At 53.3% G+C, this 23,053-nt stretch overlaps 1 protein-coding gene across 12 annotated transcripts in view; it reads right to left on the bottom strand.

Moving 5' to 3' along the window:
- Nucleotides 1-1,775: 1,775 nt before the first annotated feature.
- Nucleotides 1,776-23,053, bottom strand: part of DUSP22 (dual specificity phosphatase 22) — a 47,710-nt gene continuing 26,432 nt past the window's right edge. For 3 of the 12 annotated variants that reach the window (XM_070464156.1, XM_070464154.1, XM_070464160.1), the window contains 6 exons: nt 17,502-17,551; nt 14,389-14,472; nt 13,038-13,162; nt 9,126-9,200; nt 6,757-6,928; nt 5,213-6,427 (listed from right to left, as the gene is read on the bottom strand). In XM_070464156.1, the coding sequence (XP_070320257.1) occupies nt 6,245-6,427; nt 6,757-6,928; nt 9,126-9,200; nt 13,038-13,102 (495 nt within the window). In that variant the 5' untranslated portion in view covers nt 13,103-13,162; nt 14,389-14,472; nt 17,502-17,551 and the 3' untranslated portion in view covers nt 5,213-6,244. Of the gene's footprint in view, nt 4,509-5,212; nt 6,428-6,756; nt 6,929-9,125; nt 9,201-13,037; nt 13,163-14,388; nt 14,473-14,845; nt 14,881-17,501; nt 17,552-18,386; nt 18,759-23,053 lie in introns of those variants that run through there. The other 9 variants (XM_070464159.1, XM_070464155.1, XM_070464161.1 and 6 more) reach the window with 8 other exon arrangements.

Here is a 23,053-nt window from a genome sequence, read left to right as displayed (position 1 = left end):
GCCTGTCACTGCCCGAGCGCGGCACACACGCCGGGGGAACGGAACGTCCCGCAGGAGGGGCCTCTCTGGACGCCCTTCTGAGGAAGCTGGGTGCCCGCAGCCTCTGGCCGTGAAGGGCGCACCCTTTGCAAAGCAGAAGGTGACATTTCTCTGGGGCACACATGGAGGCCTTTTGATTCTTATGTTCTAAAGAGGCTGCCATCAGTGCCCTGGGGAAACCCAGAGTGACTGGCGGAGGACAGAGCAGGCCCGCTCACCAGGGAGCATGGTTCCTCTTTGTGCCGGCCTGGCCGCATCTGGGGGCGAGTGGACTCTGAGGGAAGCGCCTGGCTGTGTGCACAGAGCGCCCGAGTGGCGCGCCTGCCTGAGTCCAGCTCACCAACGGCACCTGGCGTGACCCGCACTGTCTCCAGAAACCATCCCGCCACCCCGGGAGGGGCTGCTCACCCAGATTCAGCCCCCACCATGCCTGGGTCTCCTAAACAGGCCTGGTACGAAGGTCGCTCTCAGGCCCCATCAGCACACTGGCAGCCTGGCTCCTTCACCAGTCGATGCTGCCCCTCACATCCTCTCAAACTGAACCAGAGGCTTCAGGAAAGGGAATTGTGGACGGCTATCTCCTTGTAATCGGCCTCACCTGGAGCTAAAATCCCCTAGACTTGCAAGTGTTCAGCTGTGGCCAGCGAGCCCAGCCCAGCCCTGCAGCCCTTGTCGAGGTGGGGGCCTCGGGGGCAGGAGAGAATGCTAACCCCGCTCCTGGCCGAACTGTCACAGCCCGTCGCTGCAGCTGGGAGGAAACGAGAAGGCAAGTGTACCCCTGAAATGCAGCTGGCATCCCTGCGTTCAAGCCCCTGACAGCCCAAGGAGACCCCGGTACATCCTCAGAAGGGACAGTGAACATTCTCAAGCCTCAGGGACAAGTCAGAGACCACTGTTGTTGTTTTTTTTCTCCCTTCCTCTGGGCAATAAAAAGGAAAGGGAAGAGGAACTTCCCTCCAAGGTCTTGGTGATTTCTTGTTAAACACATCTATAAATACAGGCATGTTGAAAGCACATTCTTGATAAAATTATTAATAACTCAGTGTCAGCATGGGAGGGGTCACCTAACGTGGGATCACAGGATTTTGTGTGTTAATGTTTCCCTGTTTTCAAGACTAGACGCTGGTGTGCAGGGCGGCAGGTCGTGAACAGCTCTGAATCCCACTTGCTGCCCAAGCTACCTGGGCTCGACATGCCCCTTGGCTTTGCACATGTGACTCCCATGAGGGCTGAGGAGTCCTCTGAACTTTAACAACACGACACAGCAGGGCACAGACACTGGGATTCACGGGCTGTCTCGAAGCAGCAGCAACAGGAGCAGCCCCAAAGTTGGAAGTGGGAGTCCCTGCTGGGACAGACCTGGGGAGCCAGCACTCCATAAAGTCCTGCAGGAACCGTTGCCAGGGAGAAGCCTGATTAACAAAGACACCCTGAGAGAGCCAGTGTGGGCGGAGGGCGCACACCGGGGTGGCTGCCAGGGCCAGACGGAGACCTCCGTGGTGGAGGCTGGGCAGCTGCTCCGGGGCGCCACAGCAACAGCATCTGTCAGGACCACCACCCCCGCACCCAGACCTCAGCCCCACGTCAGGAGGGCAGGGTGATGCCTCAGGACCAGTTCACAAGATGCTTTCCTCTTTTTTCTCAGCTTTATTGAGACATATCTGACTTAGAACATTGTGTCAGGTAAGGTGCACAGCACACTGGCTCCCCAAATCTGGTAAAGAAAGACAACTTGGTTAGGGGTCAAATTAGTCTTTATTAACCTAGTATTTTCTCTTTCACAATAAATTAACAAATTGGATATCTAAATTGGACGTTAATCATCACAAGTCTAGCTCCTGGGAGTTAGTTCCGGGTTCGTGGACAGACCTGAGCACCTCGGCTGCAAAGCTGGGTCCCAGCGGGGGCAGCCCCGCCGACCCCTCAGGCTGGCAGCCCCGTTCAGTCTGTCTTCGACGAGGTAGAGCCCACTGCTGGAAGAGGCCGACCCAGGGAGCCAGCGCCAGGGAGCAAGCCCCGGGGGCCCAGCCCTGGAGCAGCTGCCCACCTCCAGCCTCCCCAAGCCCCCTCGCTCCCTTGGGCCTGTTCATCTCCACACACAGCCATGCCCTAGGCTGCGACGATCACCTGGACAGCCATGATGGCGGCCCCCTGCGCGGCCCCCACCGTGGCCCGTCTACCCTCCCCCACACCCATCACAGTGCCTGCTCACCCAGAACGCCTGGCAAGCCCCTCGCCACGTCCGCAGGATGGCGTCCACACGTTTGCCAGGCTCCACGCTGGGCCCAGCCCCCCAGCTCCCGGGATGGTCGAACCAACCAGTCGCTGCATGGCAGCACCGAGCAGATGGAGGGCCCGAGCCTGCTGCTGCAGCTCTGTCTGCCCCTCCCTGCCGTGCACGGCACGCTCGCCCCGGGCACACAGTGGCTGTGCCCTCGCTCCTGCACACGTGCCGGCCCCGCCAGACGCCCCTCCCCGCATGCAGCAACTCCCGCACTCGGCTTCAGCCTCTGTCTCTGGGACGCCTTCCCAGGACACGGCCCTTACCCCGCACTGGGATGGCCTGTTTCCTCCCCAAACGTAGACCCAGGAGCACCCACTCTAGTGCTCATGGCTGACTTCCCAACTGTCACCACCAACCAGCATTTCTGAGACTCAGGGCGGGTCTGTGCATCCTGCCTGGGTCCCAGAGCGCCTGCTGGGATGAACAAGCATTTCTCACGTGAACCAGCAAGTGATCGAACAAAGAGAAGCAGCGCAGGTCTCCTCCACCATTGGCCACGATTCCAAGACCAGGCTGGACAGACCTTCGTTTGGAGGAAATCATAGAAAAGGGAGCCTAAGGAAGTTGCCAGGGCCACGGCCTGCTCCGCCTTGAGGCAGGTGGGTCACCGTCCCCGTCCATGTAAACTAAACACCCATCTGGGCTTCGATGGGGAAGGGCCTCTACCTCTAACATCTAAGTGTGGTCAATACCATCCCAATGGAAATGTCCGTGATCTTTCGGTGAGGACAGGAACTGACTACCACCCACCATGCCCCAAACCACCCCCAAGAGGCTGGGGGAGCAGGTGGGAAGCTGCACTCGGACAGAGTGTACACAGCGGCGGGGCCGGCTCCCGCGGGGCCTGGGGTCAGCTTCACAAGCCTGAGACCAAAGGTCGGGGCACTGCTCCCTCTTCCCTCTCACCCTGACGCTGACTTGGGACTAGAAGGCCAGGTGCAGGCAAAGCACACTAACATCCGTAGTTTCTGGTGTGTCCCTTGGCCTCTCTGAGCCTCCAGTGAATGAAATACCTGCTCTGTGGTTTACACGTTTCTCGGGGGCAGTGTGCGACCTGCAGAGCAGCAGTTACCAGGTGGCTGCCGTTGGTGCCACAAACAGTGGGGTCCCAGCAGGAGCCTACTTCCCTGGTGCTGTTTCCTCAGGCCCTGTGCTCAGCCTGGGTCTTCCGAGGCTCTGCCCCTGCACTTCCCCACAGGTGGTTCCTGGGGGACCCTCATGCCTTGAGACCCAGCACCTACACACGGACTACTTGTGCATTCCCCAGGCAGGCCTGTGGAGTCAGAATCAGCATGTTAACACGCATCATCCCACACCCTTCAGGCCTGCTCTGGCACAGGGTGCTCTCTGAGCCCGTGGCAGGAGCGCGCCGGCACTGGACACTCAGGACACTGGCCAAGCCTCCCGCAGCCAACGAGCCCTCGGCTCCTTCCCTTCAGCCAAACCTCTCTTTTAAGCAAAAGTCCCATTTCCTTCCTCCCTCACCCAACCCCTACGCCCCCACCCGCCGCGAGTTAGAGGAGAAAACACTGGGAAACTGTCTTAAACTGCTGTCCACACCAGTTAACATTCTGGGGTTGAAGCCGAGCTTGGAATGAGGAGAAGTCCCTGGGGAGCCCGGGGCACCCCCTCTCTGATTTCCCTCTGCTCACAGGGCACCCACTGTCTCGGGGATGGGAGTTCTCGTCTCCTGTTGTCAGTACACCTCCTTCTGGAGGAGGGCAGTGGCCTTAAAATACAGCAGAGCAGCCCCCAAACCCGCCTCGTGGTGTCCATGGCAGAAGCATGTGGGCCCCACGCCCAGGCTGAGGACGGGGAGGTACATGGGGCCTCACAACCCCTTTATCAACATGCACTTGTGCACGTGGCGAGGGCCACACACCCTGGATGAAACACAGCCCAGGAGACAGTCCCGAGGAGCAGGGTGCGCCCGGCAGGGCCCTGAGACAGCCTGGGAGCAGCACAGCTTCCAGCAAAGAAGGAATTAGGTCAAAATCGTTCTCTTGTCAAAGAGGGTGCATAGCTCTCAACATGGAGCAACACAAGTGCACGTTCACACATCAGGTCTGGACACTTAAACTGAACTCTGGTTGCTTTTCTTCTGGCAGCACCTAAACTCTGGCATTGTTTCAGGTGCATTATGGTCTTCTGAGAAAGGACCAGGATTTCAGAATGCCTGGGGCGGCTGTGGAGAAAGAATGTCACAGGTGACAAGCATTGAAATAGCATTTCAGGTGCAAGAATGCATCTGGGCATTCACACTTTGCAGACACTGAAGCGTTCACGCGGATTCCTAAATACTTCTGTTCACATATTCACATTCCTTTTTGGTTTAAGGGAAAAATTACTTTAGAGCAAACTGTCTCAGCTATTGGTGGGGAACTCGCAGCCATGCTTCCGTTCCCCGCTGTCCAGCTGGGGTTTGCACATGTGTGGGGCACCCAGGGTTCATCTGGGCTTGCCCTCTGCAGTGCGGGACCCCAGGGTCTCACAGGGCCTGCCCTCTGCACACGTGTGGGGCCCCAGGGGTTCATCTGGGCCCACCCTTTGCATGCAGGGAAAGCTGTTCTTACTCAGGGTTCCTTCTGTGGCAGGGTTCAGAGAAAGCTTGTTAGGGAGAGGCCGAGTATGTTTTTTCGGATAGCTCTGAGTGCTTAAACCACATGGGTCGATACAAAGGGCCACACCCAGGGCCACACTGTGGGTCTCCCCCAGCACAGCCAGCACAGCCCGATGTCACAGTCACCCGCCACCAGGCACTCCCAAAGCCTGAGTCAGAAGCTTTGAGCAGCCCAGAGATGCACTCCTCTCCCTCTGGCTTCCAAAGCAACTGTGACCACACACTTTCAGCACAAGGCTGCAGAGATAACCGGAAAAATGAAAAACAGCTTTTCAGAAACCATTTAATGAGGTAGCTGAGATCATCTTACATCGACAGCAGACAGAGGTGCTTAAAGAGTTCACAGGCATTTAAACATATTCATAAACCCATGACAGTGCCTGGTAACTGCTCTTTCTTCCTAAATCCCAAAGGTGCATGCATGCCTTGTGAAGAGCCCCAGGAAGAGCACGGCAGCAGGCCAGGAGGGAGGAGCTGGACGGGAGCTGAGGGCGGGCGTCTGGGGTGCTCCCCACACACCACCAGTGCAGGCGGACGGGGCCCAGCGGGACTCCGAGAAGGGCAGGGCTGAGCAGGGCGGGCAGGAGGGGGGCCTGCTCACCCCTCCACACCCAAGAACCACCCTCAGGAGGCTGCCCCCACAGCCACAGGGGTCTCCCCGCCGTCTGCTCGCAGGCCCAGGCTGCTCTGGAGGAGCCTCTCTACAGTCACCTCCCAACACCGCCCAGTGGGTCTCAGACGGGGAGAGGCCACGAGATCAGTCTGGGCAGTGTGGCCTTCATGATGACACCCCAACACGCACACACCCATGCACACACACACCCGTGTCACACCCACACCTGTGTGCAAACGTGCCTGTCACACACACATGCCCCACATCTGTGTACAGTGTCTCAGCCCACACCTGTGTCACGCCCCCACACCTTATCACACACGTGCCACACCCGTGTCGCACACATCCATGCACACACACACCCGTGTCACACCCACACCTGTATGCAAACGTGCCTGTCACACACACATGCCCCACACCTGTGTACAGTGTCTCAGCCCACACCTGTGTCACGCCCCCACACCTTATCACACACGCGCCACACCCGTGTCGCACACACACTCACCTCTGTCACACACACCCCGGCTCAGCCGTGCGCATGACAGGCAGCTGTGTCTGGCGGCACAGAAGCTGGGGGGAGGGGCGGCTGGGGGGGTCTCGAGAGGAGCCTGGATCCACTGGACACCCCCTTCCGGTCCTCAGGTCAGGCAGCGACTAGAAGCCGGAAGGTGGGCGTCCGAGGCACGGGCTAAGTCTCCGGGGTGTAGCTGCCGTAGGCCAGCGGGGGCGGGCCTCGGAGGCCGGCCCAGCGCCGCGCGCCCGGCGGGGGCTCCGCACGCCCCCGCTCCTTGTATTTACCCAGAATGCTCCTGGCCTCCTCGGCGTCCCGCAGCGGGCTTTCTCCATACTCCTCCCGCAGCCACTGGCGAAACTGGGGAAGTGAGACCCGCGGGGCGTCACACGGCGCGGCCAGACCTCCGCGCCCTCACCCAGCCCGCCCACGGCCCTCACCCAGCGGTGCGGGGCCCGTAGGTGGCCTCAGTCAGCGCTGAGGCAGCCAGTGGGCGCCGCGCGACAGAATGACTTCTTCCAGGCTTTGGCCGGAGGACGTGAAAGCCAGTCTGATCAAGATGACTGCACTTGACCCCCAGGCAGAGAAGCAGAAGCTAACTGGGGGCCTGTGGAAGGCAGAATGGCTGCGAGGGGCTGGAGGGAGCCCGTGAGCCAGCCGGCCTGTGGGGGAAGGTGGAGCACAGTTACCTGGTGGACCTGGAGCTCCTCAAACTCTTGCAGCTGCCTCTGGAAGCCCAGGTTGGGGTTCGCACACGACCTGCCTGCGCGCACGGTGTGCAGGGCGTCCTCCCAGCCGAAGTCGGTGACCGTCATGATATAAGCGACCACCAGGGTCACGCTCCTGGAGACGCCCGCCAGGCTGCAGGTTGAGAGCCACACAGCAAAGGGGCAGTCAGGGGACTCATTTAGGAAGCCGCCTGTGCTCGGTTGTGAGTAGACAGCTAGCCAGTGGGTCCTCAGAAGCATACCAGCTCTCTCCACTTTCCCACACTAGGGTCTGGGGCACTCCTCACCCACACGGCCTCAGTCTTGATTGGTTTTCTACTGGCTATGGCTGCAGGCACTTCGTGTGCTGATTCTCTTTCTCCTGACCCCCCCTTCAGATAGTCCCCGTCCCCTGGACAGAAAAGTAGGGACAGGACATCTGGGAACTTGACGGGTCCAGGAGCCCAGCAGTCAGTCAGGCACACCCCCAGCCATTCGGACGGCTTCACACTTTTAGAGTCTGATCTTAGGTGCCTCTTCCCTGGTGGCTCAGACAGTGAAGAATCTGTCTGCAATGGAAGAGACCCGGGTTCGGTCCCTGAGTCGGGAAGATCCCCTGGAGGAGGACATGGCAACCTACTCCAATATTCTTGCCTGGAAAATCCCATGGACAGAGGAGCCTTGTGGGCAACAGTCATAAGACCGCCAAGAGTCGGACATGACTGAGTGACTAACACTTTCTTAGGTACATAAGGGTCAAGTCTATCATTTAAAAAACTCATTAAATACAGATGCCCTTACCCAACATTCTCTGATATCCTCCACAGACCCAAGCAGAGTGCCTGTATGGCACACTCCACGTGCTCTGGGGTGTGGGGGCGGGGACGCTCTGCAGGTGATAAAGGCCAGTTTTCTCCAGCAGGCTGAATAAGGGGACCAGTTTTAAATGTACATGCAAATTAAGGCGGTCACAGAGAGGTTGTGCTACGTCAGACTTGGAGTGCTCAGCAACGGTTTAAGATGGGGAAGTTTAGCAAATTTCTCATTTTTAGAAAAGCTTATCTTCAGATTGACACAACCAAATGAAACACAAATTCCTAGAATATCAGCCCTGCACTTATTCAAATATAAATAACAATAAAAACCACTTTCAAGTAGTGGTTCTTCCCTTGGGCTGTGTATCAGAAATACTGATAAATCTTTTAAAAAGCTCACATCCTCTTGGGGTGCAGCTGGGGAGATGCTCACCCCCCAAAACAGCATTGGCTGCACTGCAGAGAGTGCTGGAGCAAATGCGAGCAAACCTCACAAACCTGGACTTTGTGTTTATTCCACGCCCTGCTCTTTTAAAATGAAAATTCACTGTTGCAAGTGCATAAAACTGCAGAACACCGTTAAAACAGGCAGTCTCCCCAGTGCCCTCTGCCCGACCGGGGGTTCTGTGAGGCTCCCCTGGTCCACATGGTGGGCCCCTCATCCCACTGTGGGGCAGCAACACCCCCAGAGGCAGGCCGTGCGTCTCCGCAGAGCCTTCCCTGCAACAGCAGCTTCCTTGGGGGAACTCAAATGACTTGAGATTCTCTCGTGAACCCAGAACTTCATTCAGGAATGAGGGGGCCTGTTTGATCCGTGCTTTAATGACAGCAGGCTTCTGTCCCAGAACACTGGCCTCTGGTCCCCCAGATGTGTCACCATTATGAATATCAGCTTATGTTGTCACTGTTAGCCATGTCTTCGGCATAAGCACTAGGCAGTGATGCAACGAGGGCCCGCAGCCCCTGAGCGCTTGGCTGTGTCAGGCGGGGGCACTGTCCTTGGGGTCTGTGCCCAGCAGAAGCCTTCGCCACAGAACGTGTACACAGGTATGTGTTTATACCACACATATGGTGTGTGAATGCATAGACCTGCTGAATTCTAAAAGTCTGTTCATCTCTGCTTAGAGCCAAGTACAAGCTCCAAACACATAAAAGCCCCAATCTGTAAATGGAGGAGAGATGGTTGTTCTGGTGTGACAGTAACACAATGCTAAACACCCACATATGCAGCCCAAACTCCCCAGCAAAAAACAAGAGCTTCGAATGACTACCGAGCAAAGCCAAGCTCTGAAAGGATGTTGGGAGAGGCTGGAAAAGGGGCTCCTTTTTTCCAGCAACCTTGACAGTCTCTGCAAAAACCTAACTGAGAAAATGAAAATGCTAAGTGACAAGGAAGGAACAACTGTTTGGCTCTCTTTGCACAAAAATCAACCATGGCTGACACGTGGCCGGGGTCAGGTGGGTGGGTGCTGGACGCTCAGGGAGACCCTGAGCAGCGCAGAGCAGGCCCTCGCCGTCAGGCAGGGACACACGTACCAGTGAACCAGGCAGCCCTCGCCCTGGAGGCGGCACTCATGGATGAATCTAATACTTTCTTTGAAATGTCGTGTCCTGTGGGGAGGAAAAAAGAGAGAAGTGACATCTCTCTACTTTACTCAACGTATGAGGAAAAGAAAAACCCGCTGAGGTTTCTTGAAAAGGTCTTGAGTCCACAGGTCCAGACCCCAGTCACTGTCCAGGGCTTTGAATCTGACCCACAGTGCTGAGGCCGGGAGGGGACGGCCCATCCACTGGGATTTTTGGAAGTTCTCTGCAAGGAACCCCCGAAACATGCAGGGGCCACACGGATGTTTGGGGGCAGGTCTGGCCCAGCCCCACGGTCAGTCTGGGCCCCTCAACACCCAGCAGCACAGTGATCCCCCCCCCCCAGGTGAGGGAGGTACCCACCCAGTGTGGACTCCCCAGTTCATGTATGACCGTCTGGGGGGAGGTCCTGAGGGCAGGAGTCCCCTGAGGGCAGGGGAACTGCAGCCCCCAAGCCTGAGGGGCCTGACCGAATGTGTGACTGTGGGAACGTCACCTGCCTTCCCTTAGCCTCACTGGGAAGTGGGAACCGGGCTTCACAGGCCGGGACAGAGAAACACACAACATTGGGCTTCGCAGACTCTGAGGTCCCGCGTGACCATGAGACCGAAATCTTTTCTCCTGACCCTTAGCTTTATGGCTTCCCTGGTGGCTCAGATGGTAAAGAATCTGCCTGCAATGCAGAGACCCAGGTTCAATCCCTGGGTCAGGAAGATCCCCTGGAGAAGGAAATGGCAACCCACTCCAGTGTTCTTGCCTGGAGAATTCCATGAACAGAGGAGCCTGGTGGGCTACAGTCCATGGAGTCATGAGAGTCGGACATGACTGAGCCATTTTCACTTTCACTTTTCAGCAGCCCTCTTTTCCCGCCCCTGGTTCACGCCCAGCAGTGTCGTCCAGACCGTGCAGCGAGTCGAGGAAAACTCTCAGGGGAACTACAGAGCCTGTGCTTTCCCAAGTCTCCTGCCTTGAAGTGGATTTTGCCCATGGGCTGAAAGCACACCACCTACTGAGCACTGCGCGTGCAGCAGGGACTCTGCCAAGCTTGGAGAGATTCAGAGATGCACAGAACGTGGTTCGCAGCCACACATAGGTCTGCGGTTCCATGAAGGCTGACCGGGTGAACGAACCCCAGAGGAACAGGGGGTTCAGGTGGGGCACACAGACTCAGCCAGGCGTGGACTGCAGAAGCAACTGAGCAAGCCGAGTGTCCTGGATCCGGGCAGCAGGCACAGAGGACTTTGGGGCAGGCATCTCTCACACGGCCTGAGGCTGCCGTGTGCGGAGGGGCCAGGGTCCCACCCACAGACTCCAGACTCTGAGTGGAGACCCAGCTAGACCACAAGGCAGGGTGAGGTGGGGGTGTTTCTGCTGACCTCCCTGGGCACACATGCTCCCAATGTGGGTGCACACGGCGACCCCGGGTACTAAAGCGCCACCCCTAAACCGACATGGTGTAAGACAGGCAAGGGAAGACACTGCAGCGACCCCGACATGCAGAGACCTTGGAGCAGAGGCCGGGCAAAGGGCAGGGAGGAGTGCGGTGGCCCCAGGGGTCAGGCTGCCCAGCGCTGAGCACAGCGTCCAGGGCGGGGTGCGTCCATCACTTATCTCAGGTAAAACTCGCCTTGAGCATGAGCTCTTCTGATGGGAAGTGCCGAGGCTGGGGGCAAGGAAGGGCCGAGGAGGCTTGGGGGGGGGCGGTGGCTGGCGGAGGCTCATCCGTCCCCACCCCTCCAGGCTGTCAGAAGCTCCCTTCTTCCCTGCAGTTCCAGCCACAGAGAAGCAGAGGGGAGGCTGGGGCTGGACTCCAGGAGGGCTCCTTTCCTGACAAAAGGAGGGTCTCTGCCCCAGGCTTCCTGCAGGGCACTGGGTGGCCAGCTGGTGCCCAAAGCTGGGCCAGCTGCCCTGTGACCACAGACGACAGGCCTCAGGGTGCAACGGGGGCTCTGGGAGCTACTGCCCAGACCTGGAGCACTTGCCCTGGGCATCTTAGGCAGGGAGTGAAGTAAATCAATGTCTTTATAACTTAAAACACTGTCAATCCTGCTATTTACAGCCAGGCACCATCTACCTGACATCAACAAGTGCAACAGTTTAAGGACACTGAGACCCTCCTGTGGCCGAGGAGCGGCTCCGCCTACCATGGTCTCCCCTGCAGACAGGCCAGCAGCCGGGCCGTGTGCCCAGACCCCAGGCTCATGCCAGCCTTAGCTGGCGGCTGAGGGCAGTCACCTCTGTCCCTCAGGCCGGCCACACAGTGGCAAGGCAACCACACAGGGTTCCCAAGAGGACGCGCCACACTGCAGTCCATGCTCTGTGGTCCTCCATGGATGGGATGGACCTCCTACCAGCAAAGGAAGAGGCAGTCAGGAGGCGAGACATAGTAGCCTGAGCTTGTGAAGGACATGGGTGGCCTCAGAATACACCGCGAAGTCTACGCCAGGCCAGGGACTTGTCCTGGGGATGTGTCGGCCCTGTGAGGTCACCGACGTCTTGCACAGATGACAGCTGAGCTCCCTTCCTGGACCCCTAGGGCGGGGGTGTGATCAGCAGGGTGACGTGCAGACTGACCTGAGCCCAGAGCAAGCGTGTGAGGGGCCCCAGACAAGGAAGCGAGAGGAGGGTCCCACCGGCCTTTCCTCCATCACTTCTGTCCGCATCAGGCGTTAAGTCCAGGAAAAGCCCACAGACAGCTCCTGCCCACCACCGTGTCGGGATGAGGGCAGGAGAGTCAGGACGCTGACGGAGGGCCTGCTCCAAGCCTCGCCGTGAAACCTGACTCATGGACAGGACCGGGCAACAAGGCCGCGCCAGACAGACATTCCTAGAAGCACCTCTTCCGAGGAAAGCCAGGAGGCAGGCATTCTCAGGGCCCCCAGGGTGGGTCATTTCCAGGGAAGCTCATGACGGGAGCCCAGGCCTGGTCACTGCAGCCCCTCCCCCATCGCGGGAAACCCCCGGGGCTCAGGCCTCTGTTGCTCAACCCCAGATCAAAGCAGAAGCCCAGATGGAAGCACACCCCCACAGGCGGCAGGTTCCCTATTCCTGGTCTCCGCGTTGTGCCTTTACTTCCACGCAGAGACGTGGCGCGCGCTCTGTCGGGGGACAGCCGGCAGGGTGCGTCCACAGGAAGCACGCCCACGTGAGTGTGCAGCTCTGTCAGTGCAGCAGACGTGTGGGCCTGGCGAGCGCTGTCCTCCGTGGGGCTGGCAAACAGCCCGGCAGTGGCCAGCACCCCCAGCTCCTCCTCTGCGGTCAGTGCTGGCCCTCCTCACGGCCAGGGCACCCACCCAGAGGCCAAGAGCAGAGCCAGCAGGGTCTCCCTGACCTTCAGGAAGGTCAGGAAGATGGGTCCAGCACAGCCATGCCATGCCATGCCATGTGCATCCTCTGAACCTGAACAATCACTTCTTACTCCAAGATGGCAGGATGTGCGGGCTGTGGTCCGCACTGAGGGGTCTGTGGCGGGAAGGACTCTGCTTGGGGGAGGTCTGGCCCAGCACCATGCGGGCAGCTGGGCTCCCCCAAAGCCAGCAGACAGACCAGGCTGCTTCTCCTGACCCTCATCAGAGTTCAAACATGTGTGCACAGTATGTGTACATGTGTCTGTACAAGTGTGTGTACACGTGTGTACAAGTGTGTGTACAAGTGTGTGCAGTATGTATATAGAAAAGCAAAGGAGAAAAAGCCCAGGAAAGGCCAGCATCCTCAGGGGTTTTTCCTCAGAAAAGATGTTGAAAACAAAGCGCATGGGTGGCGTGTTCTCCTGGGCACTGGCTCTGGGGGTGGCTCAGATCAGTTAGCTCTTCCTCCTGTAAAGCTGTCCAGCCCCCGGCTCCACCCCTGGGGCCCCACACTGACCGTGCAGCTCTCACCGCAGCAGAGGTGAGCAGGACAGAGACATTTCCCCACCCGGCAGACCTCATGGCCTTCAACACGCTTCTGTCAAGGATTCCCCAAGTCCTACATTTCCTGCACTGTCAACACTTAAGAAAAGTCAGGGGGAAAAAAAAAGAAAAGTCAGGGGAAGCATGTGTAGTGTACATTTCATTGTGCCAGATAAGGTCATTTTAAAAAGAATTAAACAAAAAACCCTCTCTACCACCTACCACCTCTTCATTTCACAGTTTCACCCACCAAAAGCAAGAAACATAGTCTAAGACTAAAAACTAAGTTTTTACATTGAATAGGTGAAATCTTACAAAGAAAGCAACACACATTTTCTACACATTTCTCCTTTCTGCTACAAAGTCCTCAGGAGTTATGTATGTGCATTTCTGTCTGGAAGTAGGACAGTACTCCAGGGCCCACCTACCTCTAATCTTGCAAAACTGCTTTTTAACATTAAAGTAAAATGTAAATGAGAGAAAAAGAGAGCTGGAAGTACAAGAAACATGAGCTGAGCTAAACTAAAGAAAACACACACAAAAAGACAGGAGGTGGGAGAGGCAAGGAGGGTCTACTGCTGTTTACTTCAAGCTCTCTGCATCGCTGACGCCTCTTCTCCCCACAAAAACCCCAAGAAATTTAGACCCTGCTTGGCTCTCAAGCCTCTGTTGTCATCAAGGCTCTGCTGTGAAGATGCAAACCTGCCAGCTCCTCAGAGAAGACAAAATGATAACCTTCCTCTTATGGTGTCTAAATACAGGCAACAATTTGAAAAATATTAAAACAAGAATGAATAAGCAGCAATACCTCCAACCACTCACTCTCAAGACATGTGAACACTCCTTTCCTGAATAAGCAGAAAATGGAAGCTAATTCTTTGGAGATACTTAGGGTCTGTAAACACTTTCACCACCTCACCTAAAGCTACAGAAATTGTGTGAGATAGACATTTCGCAGAGGAGAGAATGAGGTTACAATGACTCGCCTGAGGAAGCACACAGAGAAAGCAAAAGCAAACATTTCCAGAAGCCTCAGTTCAACCACTGCACGTCAGCCACTGGTAAGAGGTGTGTGTGTCTCAGACAAAGCCTACGATGCCTATAATTCTGCAAATCAAGCAGAACACACTGGCCTGGATCGGGGTTGTCGCCACTATGAGACCCTGAACTTTCACGTTTCCTGACTTTGTGAGGCAGGGTGGTTGGGGGAACCGAGCTAAAATTCTGATGTGTTAACTGTCATCTCAAACCAGGTTTCTGCAATTTAAGTTCCTGGAAGATCAGAGGGGGAGTTTGTGAGGAGATGGCCAAGCCAGAAAACTGACCTTTCTGGAGCCTCTGCAGTGACTGAAAGCAGTTATTCTCCAAAGGTCATGGCTTCTGGCTGATGTAAGTAGCAAGAAGAATTCCTACAGGGATGTGTGGGTAAAGATTTAGGATACTAACCTTAAATCCTAAGTTGGAAACAACTTTTTAAGTCTGTTTAAATGAATAAGCAATACAGTTTTCTAGAATGTACTTTGTCCCTAAATATAAGAACTCTTAGGCACCAAGAAGAAAACTGCTCACCTCAAGGACCCTGGTTCTAGCCGGGTCCCAGAGCCCGAGGAGGCTGTGTGTCCTGACTGTCTATACTGAATGGGGGTACAGAAGCTGAGGGCTTACAGTCAGCCTGCACACGCTGCCCTGTCTGGTGAGTAACGAGCACAGGAGGAGGTCACACAGTCGAGGGCCCTGCCTGTCAGCGTTAGTAGACTAGCTGTATCGTGCACTCACGCTCACCATTAAACTGCAGGCTGTGCTTTCCAATGAAACACCTGTAACGAGCAAAGAGAAACTCAAGGTGTTTCATAGGCTGTCTCTTAACATATGAACTACACTCAAATTCCAAGCTTCACTATCTTCATAGTATTTCACTAAAGCAAGACACGTTTACAGAGTCATGGACACTTATGCACCCAAAGTCTTACTTGTGTGTAAGCTCTGCTGTTACTAATGCATCAAAAATAAACATTTCCCCAAAGACTCACCCACATGCCTACGAGCCTATGAGCATAACCCCATCTCTGATGAATTATGGTCTGGACCCCTTTTCCAACTGCAGCACCCACCTGCCGACCACCCTCTCATCCAGATACAAGCAAAGGGTTAAAATAAGGCAAATCACACATCTTACAAGACCTCTGTACATGTTTGGGACAGGAGAGAACTAGTTCAAATCTTATAAGCTAGTCCTAGAGGCCCAGGTTGACTGTCGCTGGGCTGGTTTTGCCAGAAGAAGCAGACCCAGGAGACGCCAGAAGTCAGGGGACAGGCTATGGCAGGCTCAGTCCCCGTCCTTCCCGGGGGCACATCCTCCTGAGTACCAGATTGGCCCTTCCTGTGACTCTCAGGCCACACCAATGCACTCTGAACAAAAACACACTCTTGTTTTCAAAAGTGCTTGGAGGTCACAGAGAAGACTTCCACACATGGCCTCCTCTCCACAAACGCTAAAGGCAGGCCTTTGCAGAGGAGAGAACTAGGGCTCAGGGGCCTGAGAACGACCTGCCCAAGGCGATGGAGGTGGCCTTGAACCTGAGATTTCTAATGTCCGCACAGGGCAGGGTCAGGGTCCTCACCCCTGGACATCAAGCCCAGTGCTGCCCTCTCCAAAGCACTAAAGCTGGAGAGTCCTGGTGGGCAGGGTGGTCCAAGCACAGCGGCCATCCGCCCTGACTACAAATGCCCAGAGGGTGCGGCAATCAGACTCCTCCAAACAGTGAGAATGCCAATAAGGTATTGACAAGTTCAACAGCATGTCAGAATCTCGGTTTGAGATAAGACCAGAGCAACCATTCTAAAAATAGCCACCAAAACATGGGCAGAAGATTGCTGTGGTCTCGAGAGAAAGGCAGTGGCTCACTTCCTTCCGTACACACCATGCCCTCCAACCACTTCTGTTTCTCGACACGACTAGTAACCAAGGAAGTTCTCTGATACTTCTCCTCCCATATCCAGGCTACTACTGTTTTCCTAGTGACCCTGTAAAGTCTTTCCCCTATCATCTTCAATCTTAAAGATGGACTTTTCCTAACATGGAGAGTCAGTGTGGAAACACGACCTTGGGTGGGAACTGCTGCCTCTCGGCCAGGCTCCCCTGCCCCTTCCTGGTCCGACCTGCACCACCCACCCTGCCCCAAACCCCCGGTCTTCCCCACATCAGCCTATCTGACTATGCTCCCCTTTTCTCCGAACAGGTAGGATCTCACAAAATTCTTGCATAACCTAAGATGCCTCTGCTCTCCAGCAGTGGAAAACTAAGGCTGGCTGATATTCAGCAGTGGACAACCTTTAGGGGGTAAGATTTTTATGGTCTGCATTTCTGTAATATAGGACTTGTAGGCAATAGAGCTTGAGAGCCATGAAAGATGAATGCTGACAAGCTCTTGGACTCCCAAATCCTCAAACTACAGAAGCTCTTCCTGCTGAAACATGGCTATGTGTCATCTGGGAGGGTCCTTGTATCTGACTGAAAACAGGCAGTGAAACAAGTTGGTCGATGGATGCTTGGGACAGCCATGTCCTCAGCTCCTGAGCCTCTCAGCTGTCTGGCTCAAATCCAGGCTCAGGAAAAAGTCAACTGGTCCACATCACCTCCAGACACCGAGCAGGGTGGCGTCACAGCTGTTACCTCGTGGGTCTTCAATCCCTGTCCCCCATCCACCCAAGCCCAGTCCCACGGACCTCGTGCAACTGTGGGGATCTAGAAAAGAGAGCGATTATGACTCTCTCCTTGGACGGAGATGCTTCCAGCTGTGGGAGAGAGAGGGCAGGGCCTTCCTAACCAGAAAAGCCTGGTCTCTCAACTCAGACAAGCTCCCCAAGTACTCTGGCCCCTGGGGTAGCCACTGGCCACGTGGGACTGCTGGACATTGAGACAGAGCTGGTCTAGACGGAAGGTGCTGTGAGTGTAAACAGCACCCCAGGTTTTGAAGACTTAGTTTGAATAAAATGATGCAAATATCTCATCCTTAAAATGCTGAGCACATGTTGCATTGGTAGTACTTCTGGGTATACCAAGTTAAATACAACATATTATTAAAATTGTTCTGACCTCTCTCTTTCTTACTTTTTAATGTGGCACCTAGAAAATTTAAAATTACATGTGTAGCTTGCATTTGTGGCTCATGTTCTGTTTCTGCTCCACAAAATTCAACAGTTTACAGGGAAAGGTGAACATGCTAAAGCATGGTCTGAGACCCTTTACAAGATCAGTCCCTCACACACACACACCGCCAGAGCCACTCAGTTGAAGGACCAGCCACCTGGAGCACAGACCTGGAGGGCCTCCTGTTCCCAGCAGGGCAGCTGCCAGGCACCAAGGTCCCTCTGCTCTGGTGACTGCAAGTCCTTTCCCTTTAACATGTCCAAATAATACAGAAAGAAAACAACTTACAGGTTTTGAGATGGTGAATCCGCTGCTGGAATGCACAGGTATTTAACCCCCTGTGGAATGATAAAAAAGTATATAAAATAAAAAGATGATACTCTGTGGAGAAAAATATTTAAAGGAACTATTTACTCAGGTCAAAAAATAAAAAATAAAAAGGAGAAGTTTTTCACTCATCCTTTGTTGCCAAGGAACTGGGGGGAAACTCTTTAATCAAGGTTCCTGGTTACTTTCCATGACCGTGTGCACACAAAAAGCAGAATAATCACAGTACTTCTCGGTAAGTGTCCACATACTGAGCTTCAAAACTGTCACCTCCAATGTGCATTCATATTCTCTACTTTTTAACCTATTTCATTTAAGACCCTGAATGGCTAGAAAGGAAGCACTGAGAACAGAAGCCTTGTCATGATGACATGCTATGTGTCAGTCCCAGGACAGGGAGAGTAATATGTCCACTGAAGAAGTACTTGGACCTTCACACAGTGGAAATGATTTTGCTTGTTTTTCAGAACAGTCAAAGTTTATATCCCAAGCTAATTTTTTTTACAAGAATGACTCAGTTTGAAAAAAATGAACTTCATATTGTTCACTATAAAAATCTATAAAAATGTTTATGCAAATTTGTGCTATAAAAATCATGCTGAACTCGAATTTTATTAAAACCTCTTCTTTAAAGGGACTTAAGGTACAGTTCCAAAACTCTACAGTGTCAGGTCAAAGTAGAGTCCAGAAATCTCAGCAAACTTTGCAAAGCAATATTGCTCCATGAAGACTTATTAATGAATAAACCACTTTTAAACCATTCTTTCGTGATAGCCTAATCAAACAGAATACAGCCACCATGTCACAGAAAACCAGTGGGGGGAACAGACCAGAAAAATAACCAACCTGAGTGTAAACGGAGGAGAAATATGTGGAACCAGGGTACAGACAACCACAGCAACCTCAGCACTTGAAGCCATAAAAGTGTTATTTCTACATTATTTGCATTTTTTTGCAGTTGGGACACTGAAATCGTAGCGTCAGCTCACATGATTAGGAACTTTGGTGTTGTATTTGCTAGTGCTGTCTTGTAAGGAGCACATGGTCCTTTGTGCTATAGATCCCACACTCCAACACGGAAGCTACCTTGACTGTTTCTCAACTTCTGCTGTTGGGGTGCAGACCTGGGATCTGGTTTCATCATCTGACACACCTGCTCAAGGCTGATTCGGAAACAGGACATGGGAAGAGTCAAACAGGCGAAGAGCACCTGTTCAGCAGGTGCAGGGGGCGGCCTGGGCGGGGAGTGCGGGGTGGACGTGGCAGCGGGTCACAATGGGCAGTTATGTACTGTGGTCTGCATGTTGTCCCTGGAGCTTCAGAAGACAGCCTGTCTGTCCAGCTCTTCTGAGGAGACCACAAGCCTGGACTCCTTAAAAGGCCCCCTTCTGCTGACATGGCTCAGAGTGGAAACTGTTGTCTGTAACTAAGACCAGGGTTCAGTTCAGTCGCTCAGTCGTGTCCGACTCTTTGTGACCCCATGGACACATGGACAACAGCATGTCAGGCCTCCCTGTCCATTACCAACTCCCGGAATTTACTCAAATTCATGTCCATTGAGTCAGTGATGCCATCCAACCATCTCATCTTCTGTTGTCCCCTTCTCCTCCCATCTTCAATCTTTCCCAGCATCAGGGTCTTTTCAAATGAGTCACCAGGGTTAAGGGACACAATTCCCCTGCCTGTCTCCCACCATTAGAGAGGCCAGAAACAACATTTTTCCTGCTTATCTCTCTCTCTCTCTCTCTCACATACATATTTTTAGTTTTGAGTCAATCATTACATCTTCCAACTAAGATCCCTCTGGATTTTAAAGAAGATGAGTTTTATAGCTACTCATCCACAGAGCAGCACATCACTTGGGGCCAAACGCCTCATAGGCGAAGGGGAAACGCAAGGTCAGCTACGGGAAAGAACGTGAGTACAGGTTGCCCACCCCCACCCCCGCCATGCCCACTCAAGCTTCTCCTCGTTGTCCACTGTCTCCTGCCTCTCTCTGCCCCCTCTCCTTGTCCCCTCTCCCTGGGCTCCTCTGTTCGACTGCAAAAAGCGAGGCAGCTGCCTGAAGTTCTAACGCAACTCTTGACCACTGAGGTCTGAGAGCTCCGATTTAAAGAGAAGGAAAAGGGAAAAGGAAACGATACTATTGGAAGAGTCATTTCACACCTTCCCTCACCGAGGCTGCACAAGCCGTGGTGTAGATACACTTGCTGATCAGCTCATAATTCTCCATTGAAATGACTCACTCACTCTTTTGTCTTTTGCTCCCGAGTGAGGGTTGGCTGTGGACTGGGCCCAGAAGCCTGTGAGATGCTCCCCTCCCACATGCGTCCCCTGCTCCCTGCCGACCGGTCCTCCAGAGCCTCCACTTGCCGTGCTCCTGGCACCGCTGCTCTGAGCAGCTGGCCACCCAGCCACACGCGGAGGGTACCTCCCTGGGGCAACAACTGCTGCTACACATTCCAACCAACAGCCCCTCGATTCCAGCAGAATCCAGGGCCAGCCAAGCCCACGTGTCTGGCGAAGAGAGAGAAATGGAGGGGAGGAAGAGAAGAAGGTAGGTGAACAGCTCTCGGCCCACGGCTGGCGTCCACGCTCGACACCGGTGTAGTGTGCCGAACGCACTCTACTTCTTTGGGGTTCTCTGTCGCGGTCTCCTTTCCCATGGTGGTGCCCGAGGCACAGAGGGAAAGGGGCCAGCCCCACACGGCAGGAGAAAACAAGGCAAGATGGCCAGGGGCGCCCCCTCTGGGCCCACAGAGGCTGAGGAGACTGCTCCTGTCCCCGCGGGGCCCTCAGCTGGGCCAGCTGGGACGGGCGTGTGGCCACTATAGCATTCTGTCTGTGACGCATCTGAGGAGGAACAAGTAGCCCCTGGCCATCAATCTGGAGACCCTCTGCTTCAAAGAAAGGCACAGAAAATATGAAGTATGAGATTTTGTTCTCTCAAAGACAATAACAACAATAATAGCCTTCCCTGGAGCGATGCCTGGCACACAGCAGGTCCTTCCTAATGTCTGGTGAATGATGAGAACACGGTGAAGACCAGTTAACACGAAGACCATATTATAAGCATAGTAGAAGGGAAGAAAGCTATTGTGAAATGCAGGCCTTATTCTGGGGACCACGATAACTAGAGCCACACCACGCAGGAGGCACACCACACACACATGCTCCAGGTGTCAGCCTCCAGCCTGCCTGCCCCAGCGGCTCACCGTGACCTACAATAGGAAGGGGACAAACTATGCAAATGCAATGAAGAAAGGAGTCAAAATTGCCAAAAAAGCTCAGTTGCTCACCACCCAGGATGTCTACTTATCCTGGCTTAGTCATTAACAAAGCACAAAGCATCTCCTTAGAGGCCAGACTGCAGAACATGAGGTGCCTGAAAGAAGGCTTGTGATGCCTGCACACGTGTACAGTTCAGTTAATTACTAATTCAGAAAACAGCTAGGTTGCTGGCAGCGTGAAGGGCCTCAGCACTAACAAGAAAGCTGGACACACTTGAGATTATCCAGTATTAGAGGACAGGCTCTGCAAATGTTTCAGGATAATGTGAAATAGATTCTTCATCTGCTTGGACCTAAACAAAGGCCCATTCTGTAGTGCTGGAGTTCGCAGAGACAGGAATAAGGGCCATGGTGTGTTTAGCTAAGCTATGGAAAGTTTAGCAAAAAAGAAGATATCTTATTGTAGGGCAAAATTCTATAGCAATCTGAAAAATTCGTAAGTAATACAAATAGCACCAATGTTTACATTACTATAGCATTTGTTAGGTGGCATTTCCTCCCTCATATTACCCCTATTATTTTAAAAACCCTAAAATCAATTATCTTTTTTGAAATAAAATTCTTACTAAATAAATAAAAATTCAGTATTTCCAAAAAGTGATTGGTGGAAAGACAATTAACATTAAGCTTTTATGGAACTGATAAATGTCAAGTTACAGACTCTCTACAGTGTAGAAAGCTGGCCCTGAAGTGCAAAGACAGAACACAGATTTCTTTGGGCTCCATGACACCTTGAATGTCCTCCCATGTCCTGAGAATGGCATCAATACTGACGAAATGGGAACCAGAGGGAGGAAAGGGCAAAAAACATGTGCTGAATATTCTAAATACCAAGTGACATCAGTTAGTGTGACACAAATGTAGGGAAATACAGGGAAGAAGGAAGAGTGAGGCGGGATCACCAAGGACAGCTTTTTGGATTAGGCTTCTGTGTTAGGTTTTAAAAGAAGCAGGAGTTAGCACTTGACTGAGAAGAAAGTTCAGAAAGCATTCCAGAGGCTCTTCTTGAACAAAATGTTACAGCTTTCTAACTCTATATTCTCAAAGGTTCTAATACTTTTCAGTTTTCTGTTTCAACAAGCACAGTAACCACCAAGAGTAGGGTTTTCACCTTTCTTGGGGCCTGAAACTAAAGATGACACTTAAAATGATACATAGGCAAGTACTTGAAAAGCAGGGCCAAGGGTCTGATTTCAGGACTCGTAAAGGGATCAAACTCTCGCTTGTTTCAAGTACAATTTCTAAAAGTCACTGCTTTTTTCTTTCTGAAACATCATAAGTAAGAGTCTTCTGAAGAACCTTGCTGACATTTTACTTTTCAAAGGAAAGTTCAGCCCTGCAGAGCTGTCTTCTCTCTCCCAGGAAGGCTAACAGAGACCCCTTAGAGAACACAACTCCTTTGTGCCTACCTATAAGGTACGAGGAAACGTCAGTGGGAGGCGAAGGGGCTCCTATGGGGCAGATATCGGGAAATACAGGCAAAATGACATTATTAGAAGCCTCATTTTCCCATTTCTCCCATTCAGTGTCAGCAGCAGAACGGGTGTGCACGGGGGTCCCCTGAAAAGACCAGGGCTGCACTGCAGAGACTAAGAAAATAAGCTGAGACCCCAAGGAGAGCTAGTTTCACCACACTCCCAAAACGCTGACTCCAGAAAAGAAACAAAGTTAAAAAGAATTCAGTTTGAACTGTCTCACACCTGATCAGAAACAAGCCCGCTAATTTTAAAAAGTCTGTCTCCTTGGGACACTCATGCTCTCCAGCTGTGGTATACATAACACAGGATTAACCATTTCAAGTGCACAGCTCACTGGCATTACATGTGTTCACATTCACATTCCCGCCATCCGTCTCTAGAACATTTTCATCTTCCCAAAAAGAAACTTGCCCCACTAAACACTAACTCCCACCCCGCCTCAGCCCCTCAGAACCTTCTACTTTCTCTATGAATTTGACAGCTTCTGAACTTTTATATAAATCTAAAGGTAGGCAAACCCTGAAAAAAGCAGTCTGGCGCACTCTTAAAGGTCACAGACCCAACTGCTGACCTGAAATTGCTTACAGACAAATGGGCCAGGTTTGACAGCCTTGCGGTCTGTTACTGCTCACCGGCCCCCCACCTTGGCAGAGTCTCACTGTGGAGAAAGCCCACGTGGATGCCCAGATCACTCATATACGTGAAAGCCAGACCCAAGTCCCGGCAAGTTGATTAGTATTTCTCC

Source organism: Odocoileus virginianus, unplaced genomic scaffold, assembly GCF_023699985.2.
Source record: "Odocoileus virginianus isolate 20LAN1187 ecotype Illinois unplaced genomic scaffold, Ovbor_1.2 Unplaced_Contig_19, whole genome shotgun sequence".
NCBI lineage: Eukaryota > Metazoa > Chordata > Mammalia > Artiodactyla > Cervidae > Odocoileus > Odocoileus virginianus.
This window is presented reverse-complemented; position numbering and strand designations above follow the sequence as displayed.